At 41.7% G+C, this 16,441-nt stretch overlaps 1 protein-coding gene across 8 annotated transcripts in view; it reads left to right on the top strand.

Moving 5' to 3' along the window:
* Positions 1-16,441, top strand: part of LOC124036049 (ARF GTPase-activating protein GIT2-like) — a 31,981-nt gene that overhangs the window by 3,858 nt on the left and 11,682 nt on the right. For 4 of the 8 annotated variants that reach the window (XM_046350148.1, XM_046350146.1, XM_046350154.1 and 1 more), the window contains exons 2-10: positions 13,196-13,329; positions 13,456-13,562; positions 13,918-14,023; positions 14,130-14,216; positions 14,560-14,690; positions 14,839-14,933; positions 15,326-15,371; positions 16,169-16,174; positions 16,268-16,319. In XM_046350148.1, the coding sequence (XP_046206104.1) occupies positions 13,196-13,329; positions 13,456-13,562; positions 13,918-14,023; positions 14,130-14,216; positions 14,560-14,690; positions 14,839-14,933; positions 15,326-15,371; positions 16,169-16,174; positions 16,268-16,319 (764 nt within the window). Of the gene's footprint in view, positions 1-105; positions 226-13,195; positions 13,330-13,455; positions 13,563-13,917; positions 14,024-14,129; positions 14,217-14,559; positions 14,691-14,838; positions 14,934-15,325; positions 15,372-16,168; positions 16,175-16,267; positions 16,320-16,441 lie in introns of those variants that run through there. The other 4 variants (XM_046350152.1, XM_046350147.1, XM_046350150.1 and 1 more) reach the window with 4 other exon arrangements.

Genomic DNA, 16,441 nt, shown 5'->3' with positions numbered 1-16,441 from the left:
TGATTTCGATGGGTCTTTCTACATTCTGATTGTTTTATACTGTTCAATTCAACATAAACAAAAAATAATTTATCAATTTCTGCATTTCCTGCACTCATTTGAGATCATTTCCACACTGCCATGCACGATATGGGCAAACATTTTAGGACTTAAAAAAAACGACCTGCCTCTCTCTCGTTGCACTCCACAGGGAGACTGCATGTTACGCAAATGCAGTAAGCCAAGGTAAGTTGCTAGCTAGCTTATCTTATAAAAAACAATCAATCATAATCACTAGTTAACTACACATGGTTAATGATATTTCTAGATATTATCTAGCGTGCCCTGCGTTGCATATAATCTGACTGTGCATACAAGCACACAAGTATCTAAGTATCTGACTGAGCGGTGGTAGGCAGAAGCAGGCGCATAAACATTCATTCAAACAGCACTCTCGTGTGTTTTGCCAGCAGCTCTTCGTTGTGCGTCAAGCATTGCGCTGTTTATGACTTCAAGCCTATCAACTCCCAAGATGTGGCAGGTGTAACCGAAGTGAAATGGCTGGCTAGTTAGCGTGCGCTCTGAGCCTTGGGGTGGTTGTTTCCCTTGCTCTGCATGGGTAAAGCTGCTTCGATGGTGGCTGTTGTCGTTGTGTTGCTGGTTCGAGCCCAGGGAGGAGCGAGGAGAGGGACGGAAGCTATACTGTTACACTGGCAATACTAAAGTGGCTATAAGAACATCCAATAGTCAACGGTTAATTAAATACAAATGGTATAAAGGGGAATAGTCCTATAATTCCTATAATAACTATAACCTAAAACTTCTTACCTGGGAATATTGAAGACTCATGTTAAAAGGAACCACCAGCTTTCATATGTTCTTATGTTCTGAGCAGTAGCTTTCTTACATAGCACATATTGCACTTTTACTTTCTTCTCCAACACTTTGGTTTTGCATTATTTAAACCAAATTGAACATGTTTCATGATTTACTTGAGGCTAAATTGATTGTATTGATGTATTATATTAAGTTAAAATAAGTGTTCATTCAGTATTGTTGTAATTGTCATTATTACAAATACATAAAAATACTTTAAAAATCGTCTGATTAATCGGTATTGGCTTTTTTGGTCCTCCAATTATCGGTATCGGTGTTGAAAAATCATAATCGGTCGACCTCTAGTCTGCAGTATCACTGGTGTAATCAGGCTGTATAGCTAGTTATGTTTTCTCTGACTCAGTACATTTAGCTAGCTAGCTAATTAGCATTAGCTGTTGACACGATTTAGGCCCAACTTGCGAAGAAAAGACGAACTAGCTGTTTGCAGATGTAGAAAAAAACTAATAGTGTAATTTTAGAATGCTAGTGGATTTATATTAAGAAGCAAAGTGAAAACAGCATCGTTGTCATCAACATTGTTGCATGTGCTGCATTGACCATGCAGACTGAACACAAGTATCTCATGGTCGAGGAAGGGCAGGGTTCGGGGCTAGGTCTGTGTGGAAAGCGGCGTGGAGAGAGATGACTCAAGTAGTGGAGTAAATTGTAAAAATGGATGTTACATACGGCATCTCACATTTAACAAACCAAAAATTCAAATACCGTTATATAAGGCCAATTTAAAACCCAAACCAGTCCGTGCATCAATACCGGAATTCCGCCCTAGTTTAAAGGTCTTACTCACATCAGCTATGGAGAGTGAGATTGCACTGTTGTCTGGAACAGCTGGTGCTCTCATACATGGTTGTGTTGCTTGCCTCGAAATGAGCATAGAAGAAATTTAGATTGTCTGGTAAGCATGCGTCATTGGGCAGCTCTCTGCTGGGTTTCCCTTTATAATCTATGATAGTTTGCAATCCCTGCCACATCTGACGCACGTCAGGATTTGACCTTAGTCGTAGCGGGATTTCTGATACGCGTCCGGATTAGTGTCCCGCTCCTTGAAAGAGGAAGCTCTAACCTTTTAGCTCAGTGAGGATGGTGCCTGTTATCCATGGCTTCTGGTTGGGATATGTACGTATGGTCACTGTGGGGATGACGTCATTGATGCATTTTAATAATGACGCCGGTGACCGATGTGGTAAATTCTTCAATGTTATCGGATGAATCCCGGAACATACTCCTGTCTGCGCTTGCGAAACAGTCCAGTAGCTTAGCATCCGCTTCATCGTACCACTTACGTATTGAGCACGTCACTGGTGCTTCCTATTTTGAGTTTTTCTTGTAAGCAGGAATCAGGAGGATAGCGTTAAGGTCAGCTTTGCCAAATGGAGGTCGAGGGAGAGATTTGTATGCATTTCTGTGTGTAAAGTAAAGATGATCTAGAGTTATTTCAACTCTAGTTGCACAGGTGACACTGGTAAAAATGAGATAAGATGGAGTTCAGTTTCCCTGCATTAGAATCACCGGCCACTAGGAGCGCTGCCTCTGGATGTGCATTTTCTTGTTTGCTTATGGGCCTATATAGCTCGTTGATGTGGTCTTAGTGGCAGCATTGGTTTGAGGTGGTAAATGGACGGCTATGAAAAATATAGATGAAAACTCTCTTAATAAATAGTATGGTTTGCAGCTTATCACGAGGTATTCTAACACAGGCAAGCAAAACCTTTAGTCTTCCTTAACATTAGAGATTGCGCACCAGCTGTTGTTAACAAAGAGACACACACACACCTCCCCCTTAACCGAAGCTGCCGTTCAGTCTTCACTATGCATAGAAAAAACAGCTAGATGTATAATATCCATGTCTTTGTTCAGCCACATCTCCAAAGTGCTCAGAAAGTGACTTTTTGGACCTGAATGGCAAAACCATTAAAGAGATAAAAATGCTCGAAGTTGACCCATTTTGCATACCCTGTTGGTAAGCTTTTAAATTATATCAAAGTATTCAGCGTTTCTTCTCCATTGATGAAGACATGGATCTCTCATATACAAAATGGGTCAACTTTGAACACATATCTTCCAAAAAGTCACATTCTGACCATTTCTTCCATGGGCAAAAAAATAGAAAATAAATGCTGTAAAAAAGGTTTCTAATGGATTTACCAACAGATAGGGTTACCACTCACTGCAGTTCATTACATCCATTTCAGCATATTTCTATATTTACCTTTATTTAACTAGGCAAGTCAGTGGATGTCATAAGGTGAATGCACCAATTTGTAAGTCGTTCTGGATAAGAGCGTCTGCTAAATGACTTAAATGTAAATGTAAATGTAGTTAAAGAACAAATTCTTACTTTCAATGACGGCCTAGGAACAGTGGGTTAACTGCTTGTTCATGGGCAGAACGATCGATTTTTACCTCGTCAGCTCTGGGATTGAACATGAAACCTTTCGTCCAACGCTCTAGCCACTAGGCTACCCTGCTGCCCCGAATATCCAATTCTCTAATTGAATTTGTCAACGTCCCTCCCTCCCAATACCAGTTGGCCTGGACTGCCCCTCTGTGGGTCTGTTACCAGTTGTTGACTAGGCTTGATAACACCCATCTCTCACTGGATAGGAAGACGAAGAGACAAACAGAACTCCGGCTCCCAAGTGGCGCAGTGGTCTAAGGCACTGCATCGCAGTGCTAGTAGGCGTCAGTACACACCCTGGTTCGATCCAGGGCTGTATCCCAAAATAAGATTTTGTTCTTAACTGACTTGCCTAGTTAAATAAAAAAAGAACGGTGGACCAGGTGTCAGAGCCTGGTCCACAGCCCATGTCCCCCTCCTCTCACCCCTCCCCTAACACACACACATACACTTCAGCTGTCGCCAGGGAGATGTGACAACCCCACTGCCACTCATTTGAAATTTTTGCTTGTCTGTTTATGAGTTGCAATTTTTGTTTGTTAGTTTGTCGGTCAATCTGGCAGCCAACCAACAGTATATGTTGGTAAGTTTGTCCGTGAAACTCAGTCATTTTAGATGTTATGATTGCTCCCGTTATGTCAATAGCCTATAAATTGGTCAGTGTAACTTGAGCTAGCAACATTCAGCTCAATAGAATGCCACATAAACTATATTTTAAGCTAACACACTGCCACCAATATTATATTTAGATATTCATTGCAGTACTCGACAAAATTCTTGACTGAAGATTCTACATGTCTATATTGAACCATAAGGAAGTGAAAGAGCAAGTCACCCAGGGAAGGAAGGTGAACGTCTAATCTCAAAACATACACTGAACAAAAATATAAACACAACATGCAACAATTTCAAAGATTTTACTGAGTTACAGTTCATATAAGGAAATCAGTCAATTGAAATACATTTATTAGGCGCTAATCTATCGATTTCACATGACTGGGATACAGATATGCATCTGTTAGTCACTGATACCTTAAAAAAAAGTATGGGAGTGGATCAGTAAACCAGTCAGTGTCTGGTGTAACCACCATTTGCCTCATGCAGCACGACACATTCCATTAGCATAGAGTTCATTGGGCTGTTGATTGTGGCTTGTGGAATCTTGTCTCACTCCTCTTAAATGGCTGTGCGAAGTTGCTGGATATTGGCGGGAACTGGAACAGGCTGTCGTACACATACATCCAGAGCATCCCAAACATGCTCAATGGGTGACATATCTGGAGAATATGCAGGCCATGGAAGAACTGGGACATTTTCAGCTTCCAAGAATTGTGTACCGATCTTTGTGACATGGGGCTGTAGATTATCATGCTGAAACATGAGGTGATGGCGGCGGATGAATGGTACGATAATGGGACTCAGGATCTCGTCACGTTATGTGTTTATTCAAATTGCCATCGATAAAATGCAATTGTGTTTATTGTCCATAGCTTATGCCTGCGCATACCATAACCCCACCGCAGCCATGGGGCACTCTGTTCACGACGTTGACATCAGCAAACCCCCTCGCCCACACCGCTGTACACGTTGTCTACCATCTGCCCGGTACATCTGAAACCGGAATTCATTTGTGAAGAGCACACTTCTCCAGCATACCAGTGGCCATCAAAGGTGAGAATTTCCCCACTGGAGTCTGTTACAATGCCAAGCTGCAGTCAGCTTAAGACCTTGGAGAGTACGACGAGCACCCAGATGATCTTTCCTGAGACATTTTGTTTGTGCAGAAATTATTTGGTTGTGCAAACCCACACCTTCCTTGGCTGTCCGGGAGGCTGGTCTCATACGATCCTGCAGGCGAAGAAGCCGGATGCGGCGGTCCAGACTCCTAGGCTGGTGTGGTTACACGTGGTCTGCGGTTATGAGGTCGGTTGTAGGTACTGCCAAATTCTCTAAAATGATTTTAGAGGCGGCTTATGGTAGAGAAATTAACATTAAATTCTCCGGCAACATCTCTGGTGGACATTCCTGCAGTCAGTCCTCAACTTGAGACATCTGTGGCATTGTTGTGTTTGACAAAACTGCACATTTTAGAGTGGCCTTTTATTGATAATGCCGTTTAAGCAGCTTCTTGATATGCCACACCTGTCAGGTGGATATACGCATTTTGTGCGTAAGGAACATTTCTGGGGTCTGTTATTTCAGCTCAAGAAACATGGGACCAACACTTTACATGTTGCGTTCATATTTTTGTTCAGTATTTCTATAAACTGGTTTAGAAGGGAAACCACAGCCTACCCTATTTAGTTTTGACTCTAGGGCTCAGTTGTAGAGAATACAGAGAGTTCTCTAAATGGAGATGCAGCTCAGTTGATCACTTCTCTCCTTGGGCTTATGGGGTCACATGAGGAGAATGGATGCCTGGGGTGTTAAGGCAGTCCTCGTGTTACTTCTGTTGCCCCCTACCTCAAAGGAAGCTTGCCTTCTATTGGTTTCAATTGACAAATAAAGATTAGAATAGATTAACATGTTTTGGATGCCTTTGCGCCACACCTTCAAAGAAATTAAATTAGGGGAATGACTGTTCCTTCAAGTAGTAACTCAGCGAAATCTAATGGCAAGCCTTTTAATATGGACTTTTATTTTATTTTGTAGACACTGTCTGTCTCAGAAGGCCTATCCTTCCCTCTGTGTGTTTGCTGTTACTTTACCAGCAGCACGGTATGCACAAGTTCAAACAAGTTTCATTTCTCTCTGCAGTTAGCGATCCTCTTTGAAGCTCTGTGTGATCTACGCTGAATGTCTCTTGCACAGTCCTTTTGTCATTATATCCACTCAGACCCCTGCAATACATCATGAGTCTAGAATGAGACTACCATCCCCATGTATTGGTTAGTGGAGTGCACATGCCTGTGAAGTGTATATATTTTGTGGCTGGTTGTACGGAAGTAGGTGAAAGAGGAAATGTCTCTTGCTCTCTCAGCTACAAAACACAAGAGGACGAGATGTTGGTGCAGTCTCTGACACTGTCCATATATGGAAGTGTGTGGTTTAACTTCCCCTTTGCATTCTGCATGACGTCACTACCTAAATGTAGTGAACTGGGGGTTGCACAGTTTAGGGTTATAGATAGATAGATATCTATCTATCACTATAGGCCAATTACACTCTATGGCCAGTTTATTAGGTCAACCCATCTAGTACTGGGTTAGACCCCCCCCCCCTTTGCCTCCAGAACAGCCTGAATTCTCTGGGGCATGGAAACGTTGCTCAATTGGTATCAAGGGACTTAACGTGTGCCAGGAAAACATTCCACACACAGTTACACCACTGCCACCAGCCTTTTTTTTGCCCATTCTAACAGCCAATCGAACATTAACTGGATGCCTGTATGGCTGCTTTATATAGCAAACCACTGCCACGTGACTCACTGTCTGTAGGAGCAAACCATTTTTGTGAACGGGATGGTATACCTAATAAACTGGACACTGAGTGTATATGGGAGCTAATCTGGGGAAGGGTACCAAAACATTTCTGCAGCATTGAAGTTACCCAAGAACACAGTGGCTTCCATAATACTTAAATGGAAGAAGTTTGGAACAACCAAGACTCTTCCTAGAGCTGACCAAGGGCCCAATGGTCACTTTGACAGAGCTCAAGAGTTTCTCTGTAGAGATGGGAGAACCTTCAAGAAGGATAACTATCTCTGCAGCACACTACCAATTAGGCCTTTATGTTAGTGGCCAAATGGAAGCTATTCCTCAGTAAAAGGCACATGACGGCCTGCTTGGAGTTTGCCAAAAGTCACCTAAAGGACTCAGACCATGAGAAACAAGATTCTCTGGTCTGATGAAACCAAGATTGAACTCTGGACTAAATGCCAAGCGTCACATCTGGAGGAAACCTGGCACCATACCTATGGTGAAGCATGGTGGTGGCAGCATCGTGCTGTGGGGATGTTTTTCAGCGACAGAGACTGGGAGACTAGTCAGGATTGAGAGAAAGATAAACAGGGCAAAGTATAGAGATCCTTGATGAAAACCTTCTCAGGACCTCAGACTGGGGTGAAGGTTCACCTTCCAACAGGACAACGACCTTAAGCACACAGCCAAGACAATGCGGGAGTGGCTTTGGGGCAAGTCTCTGAATGTCCTTGAGTGGCCCAGCCAGAGCCTTGGCTTGAACCCGATTGAACATCTCTGGAGAGACTTGAAAATAGCTGTGCAGCGACACTCACCATCCAACCTGACAGAGCATGAGAGGATCTGCAGAGAGGAATGGGAAAAACTCCCCAAATACAGGTGTGCCAAGCTTGTAGCGTCATACCCAAGACGATGCGAGGCTGTAATCGCTGCCAAAGGTGCTTCAACAAAGTCCTGAGCAAAGGCTCTGAATATTTATGTAAATAAAACAATTTTATGCATTTGCACAAGATGGCTTTTCTTTGTCATTATGGGGTATTGTGTGTAGATTGATGACAAAACAGAAATGCATTTTAGAATAAGGCTGTAATGTAACAAAATGTGGACAAAGTCAAGGGGTCGTAATACTTTCCGAATGCACTGCATATGCCAGCTATGAAAAAAACTCACAATAAGTTAACTGACCAGACTAGATGCCTCACTCTTATCTGCTATCAGAATAGTGTGCCCCGAGGTTGTCTCCAGGTTACATGAGCCTAAATAGGGTTTCCTTAATCAACAAAGGCATCTAAACAGGACCAGTTCGACCTCAGGCGTATAGGTTTCAAAGGTGTGTCTGGATCGGCTGTCCCGTCAATGTAGCCTAACTGGGATGCCACAAGAATGGAGAGGCTGGGGCCAAAGTGAGTTCGCAGCTTGAGTGAGACGTGAAGTGACCTAGAGGCCAAAGGCGGCATGCCAGATATTTGAATAATGAATGTGAGGAGCAGTGGAAAAACCCAGTCATAAGGAACGTGTAAGAAACCAAGATAAGCTGTGATTGTTTAAAGACATCAGCATGCTTCAGTTCAGCTAGCCGAAGGCGGCTAGGCGAACCAAACAAGTGTGCTTAGATACTTTCTTAAAATACCTTTTGTTGAAAAACTATATATATATTTTTTACGTGTCAATTGCACTGTTTGTTAATTTTGAGACGCTGTAGACAGTATCCACTTCCTCAAAATAGTCAGAAATAATCTAAGATAATTCAAGAAATCTGTCACTAATTATAACGTTTTTTGCTGAGGAGATCTTAGTCATGCAATTTTACATCTAAGATGTTTGATTGGTGCAGTATTTCTCAATGAAAAAACGTGCATGAAAACGAGTCGTCTCTCGTTGAATGACAAAGACTTAACTGAAGAATCCTTACTGCTGACCAATCACTGACTAAGGGGTGTAGACTTCGGATACCGACTCCGGCTTGCCTCAAATGTTTTGTGCCTGAACAACCCTGGAAAAACCCTTACCGAAGTAAAAAAATAAAATAAATGAGAACGCCACAAAATGTTGTCATGCTATATGCACAAACTTCCAAACTGTTTCGGCTGGGAAGCCACAAAATGTTGTCATGCTATATGCACAAACTTCCAAACTGTTTCGGCTGGGAAGCATGTGGACGCCTTAAGTGTTAGCTTGAAGATGGATTTCAGAAACTTCTCTGGACTTAAAAAGGACACTTTGGGATTTTGGCAATGGGGCCCTAATTGTACTTTCCTAGAGTCAGATGAACTTGTGGAGACCATTTCTATGTTTGTGTCCAGTATGAAATTAGAGGTAATTTTGTAAGCCAATGCTATTGAGCATTAGCACAATGACTGGAAGTCTTGGTGTCTGGTAGCATTTTCACAGATACCCATAGACTTTGTGCTAGCGCAAGTTAGCAATGGCGCTAGCGCTGGTTAGCAACTTCTTTCAAACTTCACGCAGAGACATACAAATGGTATCCATGAGTTCAGAACCATTTTCCATCCTAAAAATGTGGAGTAAGCGAATGCTTAGATTTCTGGTCAAATAGATGGAAAAGGAGTCTTGGTAAACAACTACCAGGACTAAGTCTTTAAAAGTTTTCCAAATACAGCACAACACAATGTTGATGTAAATAGACCCCTGCCAATTAATATCAAGAATTTGTTTTTGGAGAAATGTTTCTGCCTTCTGTAAGTTTTAAGAAAAATGAAATTCCGTTACCAAAACCCACATCTTTAAGATATTTTCTCATTTCTCTCCCTCGTGAGGGAGAATAATGAAAGTTCACAGTAACAAGTAAAGATAAACACTAACTAATTGATAGGTCTAAGGCAGTGGTTCCCTAACTTTTTATAGTCCCGTACCCCTTCAAACATTCAACCTCCAGCTGCGTACCCCCTCAAGCACCAGGGTCAGCGCACTCTCAAATGTTGTTTTTTTGCCATCATTGTTAGCCTGCTACACACACACACACGCACACTATATGATACATTTATTAAACATAAAAATGAGTGAGTTTTTGTCACAACCTGGCTCGTGGGAATTGACAAAGAGCTCTTATAGGACCAGGGAACAAATAATAATCAATAATTTAGCTCTTTTTATTTAACCATCTTACATTTAAAACTTGTGAATAACTCACCACAGGTTAATGAGAAGGGTGTGCTTGAAAGGATGCACATAACTCTGCAATGTTGGGTTGTATTGGAGAGAGTCTCCATCTTAAATAATTTTCCACACACAGTCTGTGCCTGTATTTAGTTTTGATGCTAGTGAGGGCCGAGAATCCACTCTCACATAGGTATGTGGTTGCAAAGGGCATCAGTGTCTTAACAGCACGATTTGCCAAGGCATGATACTCTGAGCGCAGCCCAATCCAGAAATCTGGCAGTAGCTACTGATTTAAATTACATTTTCACAGAACTGCTTGTTGTAATGTCGATGAGACTCTCTTGTTCAGATATCGGTAAGTGGACTGGAGGCAGGGCATGAAAAGGATAACGAATCCAGTTGTTTGTGTCATCCGTTTCGGGAAAGTACCTGCGTAATTGCGTACCAAACTCACTCAGGTGCTGCTCTATATGACATTTGACATTGTCTGTAAGCTTGAGTTAATTTGCACACAAAATTCATACAATGATGGAAAGACCTGTGTGTTGTCCTTGTTAATGCAGATAGAGAAGAGCTCCAACTTCTTAATCATAGCCTCAATTTTGGTCCACACATTGAATATAGCTGCGGAGAGTCCCTGTAATCCTAGATTCAGATCATTCAGGTGAGAAAAAACATCACCCAGATAGACCAGTGGTGTGAGAAACTTGTCATCATGCAAGCGGTCAGACAAGTGAAAATGATGGTCCGTAAAGAACTTTAAGCTCGTCTCTCAATTTAAAAAAACATGTCAATACTTTGCTCCTTGATAACCAGCCCATTTCTGTGTGTTGTAAAAGTGTTACATGGTCGCTGCTCATATCATTGCATAATGCAGAAAATACACGAGAGTTCAAGACCTTGCTTTAACAAAGTTAACCATTTTCGCTGTATTTTGGAAACTGTCTTTCAAGCTGTCAGGCATTCCCTTGGCAGCAAGAGCCTCTAGATGGATGCTGCTGTGTTCCCAAGTGGCGTCGGGAGCAACTGCTTGTATGCTCGTTACCACTCCACAATGTCTTCATGTCATGGCTTTTGAGCCATCAGAACAGATACCAACACATCTTGACCACCAAAGTCCATTTTTGATCTCACAAACCTGTCCAGTACGTAAAAAATATCCTCTCCTGTTGTCCTGGTTTCCAGTGGTTTGCAGAAGAGGATGTCTTCCTTAATTGACCCCCCATAAACGTAACGGACATATACCAGGAGCTGTGCCAGGCCCGCCACATCTGACTCATCCAGCTGAAATGCATAGAGTTCACTGGCTTGTATGCAAAGCAGTAATTGTTTCAAAACTTCTCCTGCCATGTCACTGATGTGTGTTGAAACAGTGTTGTTTGATGAAGGCATTGTCTGTATTAGAGGTCAACCGATTAAAAAAAATATATATATATATTTGTAATAATGACGATTACAACAATACTGAATGAACACATTTATTTTAACTTAATATAATACATCATCTATTTAGTCTCAAATAAATAATGAAAGATGTTGAATTTGGTTTAAATAATGCAAAACCAAAGTGTTGGCGAAGAAAGTAAAAGTGCAATATGTGCTAACGTTTAAGTTCCTTGCTCAGAACATGAGAACATATGAAAGCTGGTGGTTCCTTTTAACATGAGTCTTCAATATTCCCAGGTAAGAGGTTTTAGGTTGTAGTTATTATAGGGTTTGTAGGACTATTTCTCTCTGTACCATTTGTATTTCATATACCTTTTGACTATTGGATGTTCTTATAGGCACTATGGTGTTGAGAGGCATAAATAGCGCAATACTTGAAGCACAGCGAAGAGCTGATGGCAAACGCAGTAAAGTGCTGTTTGAATGAATGCTTACGAGCCTGCTGCTGCCCACCACCGCTCAGTCTGGCTGCTCTATCAAATATCAAATCATAGACTTAGTTATAATATAATAACACACAGAAATATGAGCATTAGGTCATTGATATGATCTAATCCGGAAACTATAATTTCAAAAACAAAACGTTTATTCTTTCAGTGAAATACAGAACCGTTCCGTATTTTATCTAACGGGTAGCATCCCTAAGTCTAAATATTACTGTTACATTGCACAACCTTCAATGTTATGTCATAATTATGTACAATTCTGGCAAATTCATTACGGTCTTTGTCAGGAAGAAATGGTCTTCACACAGTTCGCAACGAGCCAGGTGTCCCAAACTGCTGCATATACAGTGGGGCAAAAAAAGTATTTAGTCAGCCACCAATTGTGCAAGTTCTCCCACTTAAAGATGAGAGAGGCCTGTAATTTGCATCATAGGTACACTTCAACTATGACAGACAAAATTAGAGAGAAAAAAATCCAGAAAATCACATTGTAGGATTTTTAATTAATTAATTTGCAAATTATGGTGGAAAATAAGTATTTGGTCACCTACAAACAAGCAAGATTTCTGGCTCTCACAGACCTGTAACTTCTTCTTTAAGAGGCTCCTCTGTCCTCCACTCGTTACCTGTATTAATGGCACCTGTTTGAACTTGTTATCAGTATAAAAAGACACTTGTCCACAACCTCAAACAGTCACACTCCAAACTCCACTATGGCCACGAACAAAGAGCTGTCAAAGGACACCAGAAACAAAATTGTAGACCTGCACCAGGCTGGGAAGACTGAATCTGCAATAGGTAAGCAGCTTGGTTTGAAGAAATCAACTGTGGGAGCAATTATTAGGAAATGAAAGACATACAAGACCACTGATAATCTCCCTCGATCTGGGGCTCCACGCAAGATCTCACCCCGTGGGGTCAAAATGATCACAAGAACGGTGAGCAAAAATTCCAGAACCACACGATTGCACAATTGGTGGCTAAATAATTTTTTGCCCCACTGTATAGTCCAAAAGAAGACATTCTAATGACAAAAATAAGATAATACATCTTATCTACGTCACCTACCTAATTCTGATTCAGCCACGACGATCTGCAAGGTTGTTCCAGTAAATGTGGTTTTGTTAAATGTTCAGTGTAAATGGTTAAAAGTACCCCTTGTGCATAGAGTTAAACTTTGAAATCAAATGTTTTTTTTGTTTGGAATATATTTGAAGTGAAATATTTTTATTTTATTTTTGCAATTCTGTTACTGTGGAATTTGCCCAGTTATTAAAATGAGTGACTATTAAGCAATAGGTTTTTAAGAATAGGTTACAAGCACTGTGTCAGTGTATTTACTCCCACGTGTCCTTCGCAGTATATTTACTACGTGGCATTACGAATGAATGAACTAAAGCTAAATAAGGCTTTGCAATTGAGGTGATGAAATATTCAGATGATTGTCTTTGTGTTTATTTAGTACACGTATTTGTTTCCTTTATGCTTAGAGCCTCGCTGGGCCTCTGTGAACAGGGGCGTGCTGATCTGCGACGAGTGCTGTGGTGTTCATCGGAGTCTGGGCAGACACAGCTCCCAAGTGCGTCACCTGACTCACACACCATGGGCTCCTACACAGCTACAAGTAAGATCTCCACACACACACTATTCTTTACCTTGGTCAAAGGTATCCCCTTTTCTGCTTTTGTGGTAGAATAGGCAGTCTGTATATTTCATTTAATGGATAATATCTCTTTGTTTTTTTAATCAGATGGTTCAGACGTTATACAACAACGGTGCAAATTCGATATGGGAGCACTGTCTACTGGACCCGATGATGAGTGGTAAACGCAAGGCCAACCCTCAGGACAAAGTGCAGTGAGTCATGTATTTTTGATGGCTGCCGAGTGAGCCAGGAGTGCAGTTTGATCACTAGTGAAGGAGAGGCAATTGGCCCAGTTTCACTAGTACATTGGTAATTAACTGGCTGAACTGCACTGGCCTGGATACACATCAGCCAAAGTACTGGTTTGGTTCAGCATGATTAGCATGAAAAGTGTATGGGTTTCAGCAGGAACACACAATCCTGGGGAAACCTGAATTGCTTCAGTTAACTTAATTCACCTGAACCTAAAAGTGATTGTTGCTTGAAATTGGAAGTGCTTCAATTGAAATCCTCCTATAATGCTCTGCTGTTCTGTTTAACCCCCTCTGTTTTATGTTATTCCCGAAGCCCAAACAAGACAGAGTTCATAAAGGCCAAATACCAAATGCTGGCTTTTGTCCACCGGATGCCTTGTCGAGATGACGACAGCTTCACAGCCAAGGACTTAAGCAAGGTGAGACATCTGCCACTCTGTGCCCACACAACTCCCTAAATGAAGGTTTATCAAGCTTGAATGAGCAATATTTTACTAATAAATGTTGATTTTATTTTTCCCTCAGCAACTTCACTCCAGCGTCCGCACTGGTAACTTGGAGACGTGTCTGAGGTTACTCTCTCTTGGAGCCCAGGCCAATTTCTTTGACCCAGTAAGAGATCTAATTTCTCCCCCAATCCAGCTTCTCAACATATCCTTAACGACATGTTAATACAACAGTGTTACTTCCATAAATACTGCTTTGCCACACAGGTACGAGAGCAACTTAATAGAAAGAGGGAAGGACCGTTCACACTGCTTGTGGAAAAGAAACTATGCCAAAAAGGACACCTTTTCATTGGATTAATTGCAACCTTGCGCTACAACCAGTTAAATGTCCGCGAGCAGTGTGAACCGACCCTTACCCTTTCTCATACCCTATCTATGTGTTTTAGTACATTCCCCCCCCCAGTTTCATTTGTTCACGTATGGGTGGTGTCTTACCTTCTCTCCAGGAAAAAGGGAATACGCCGCTGCATGTGGCTGCCAAGGCAGGGCAGGTGTCTCAGGCAGAGCTGCTGACCGTCTACGGGGCTGACCCCGGCGCCCCCGACTCCAACGCCAAGACCCCCATCAACTATGCAAGGTACTGCAACATTCATAGTTTAACATTTAGGATGTAAACTTATTTTATCTGTCATTTTATTTTCATGTCTTAGTGGCTGTGTGACCAGGCAGGCTTTATGGGCAAGAAAAGAGGCATAACTGATTTCTATTGTGTGTCTCTTTCTCAGGCAAGCTGGCTACCATGACCTGGCTGATAGGCTGGTAGAGATCCAGTATGAACTTACTGACAGACTGGCTTTCTATCTCTGTGGGAGAAAGCCTAGTAAGTGAGGAGAGGCTTTCGCCTCCTCAAATTAGACTGCAAGTGTTGCGTGTCCGCTTATCCTAGCGTCCATCAGCCACAGCTGAAACAAACCCACAGTAATCAGTGAGAAATGCTACACCAGCCACAGAAGCAGCACGTCAGTGAAGCAAAGTGTTGGTCGCTAAAAATGTCATTTTTTCCGCTTCACATCTAGGGCAGAGATATGCCTCTGAAGCACATGCAGAAGTGGCATGCGTTTTAGATGTTTGCCTCTACGGTTCTGGTATAGCAGGCAAGAAACAAGGTACACGCAACGCTTGCAGCCTAGTTTCAGGGGTTACTCACTGTATGCGATCAGTTGTCTCCCATGAGGTTTCTTATTGCCACAACCCATCTGTGCTTGCTTTCAGATCATAAAAATGGCCAACACTTCATCGTCCCACAGATGGCTGACAGGTAAGGAAGCATTGTGTGGCTCAATGTATAAAATAGTAGCCTGGTCCCAGACTTTGTGCTGTATAGCTGAACCCTTTCGTCATTGTCATTGCCAAATGACAATGACCGTAGGAGTTGGCGAGACGGCTTAAACCATTCTGGGACCAGACTAATGAAATACACTTTGGGGGGGCTCTTTCTAGGAAAAGTAAAGTGGGTGAAGTTTTAAATGTGTTTTTTTTGGGGAGGGCAAAGAAAACGTGAGCTGTTTGACAGTGCAATCCAACTCTAGAGCCTGCCAGGACATATTTTGTAGCTTTTTGTAACAGGCATGAGATGAAACAGGCTGAAGCAATTGTTACATGTTGTCAAGAGCATAATCTTCCCCTTAAATCGTTGTGTACATTTACATGCACACTAATAATTAGATTATGGCAGCAGGCCGAACTCAATCAAAATGGCTTCCAAAAAATAACATGGTCGCTGTGGTAGAACATTTATTTTGATTGACAATTTTTGGCATTTGTCAAAGTTCCTTCAGGTAGCCTGATTTCAGATGTGTCCATGTAAACCAGATTATTAGGGAAATTGTTCTTCTTGCAAAGCATGTAAACGTTTTAGTCAAACTATTTCATTAATCTGAATAGTGTGACCGTACCCAGTATTGTTATTGCACCATAATAATACATATCTGAGCTAAATTGCTACAGTTGGGCTGGTCTTATTATAGCATATTATTAACTTATTTTAGCATAGTTCTGATATTTGAACTCAAACAAAACATGTTGTCTTTTTTTATTGCTGTCTTGATGGATAAGGAACATGTAAGTATTTTATCATAATGAGGTTTGACCATTTCCCCTCCCATTTCAACATGAGGCTAAGCAGATTTATCTCCCCCCCCCCCTCATGTATAGCAGTTTAGATTTATCAGAACTGGCAAAGGCGGCAAAGAAGAAACTCCAGTCTGTAAGTGTTCACTTTAAGATTCGAATGGATTAGATGTATGATATTACAATCTAGAGACATATGTGATCAAAACATATTCATACAACTAGTTCTGGGTTGATTGTTTTTCCCCCACAAATCGC

Source organism: Oncorhynchus gorbuscha, linkage group LG05, assembly GCF_021184085.1.
Source record: "Oncorhynchus gorbuscha isolate QuinsamMale2020 ecotype Even-year linkage group LG05, OgorEven_v1.0, whole genome shotgun sequence".
Classification (NCBI taxonomy): Eukaryota; Metazoa; Chordata; class Actinopteri; order Salmoniformes; family Salmonidae; genus Oncorhynchus; species Oncorhynchus gorbuscha.
Note: the sequence above shows the minus strand (reverse complement) of the source record. Positions and strands in the feature narration are given on the sequence as shown.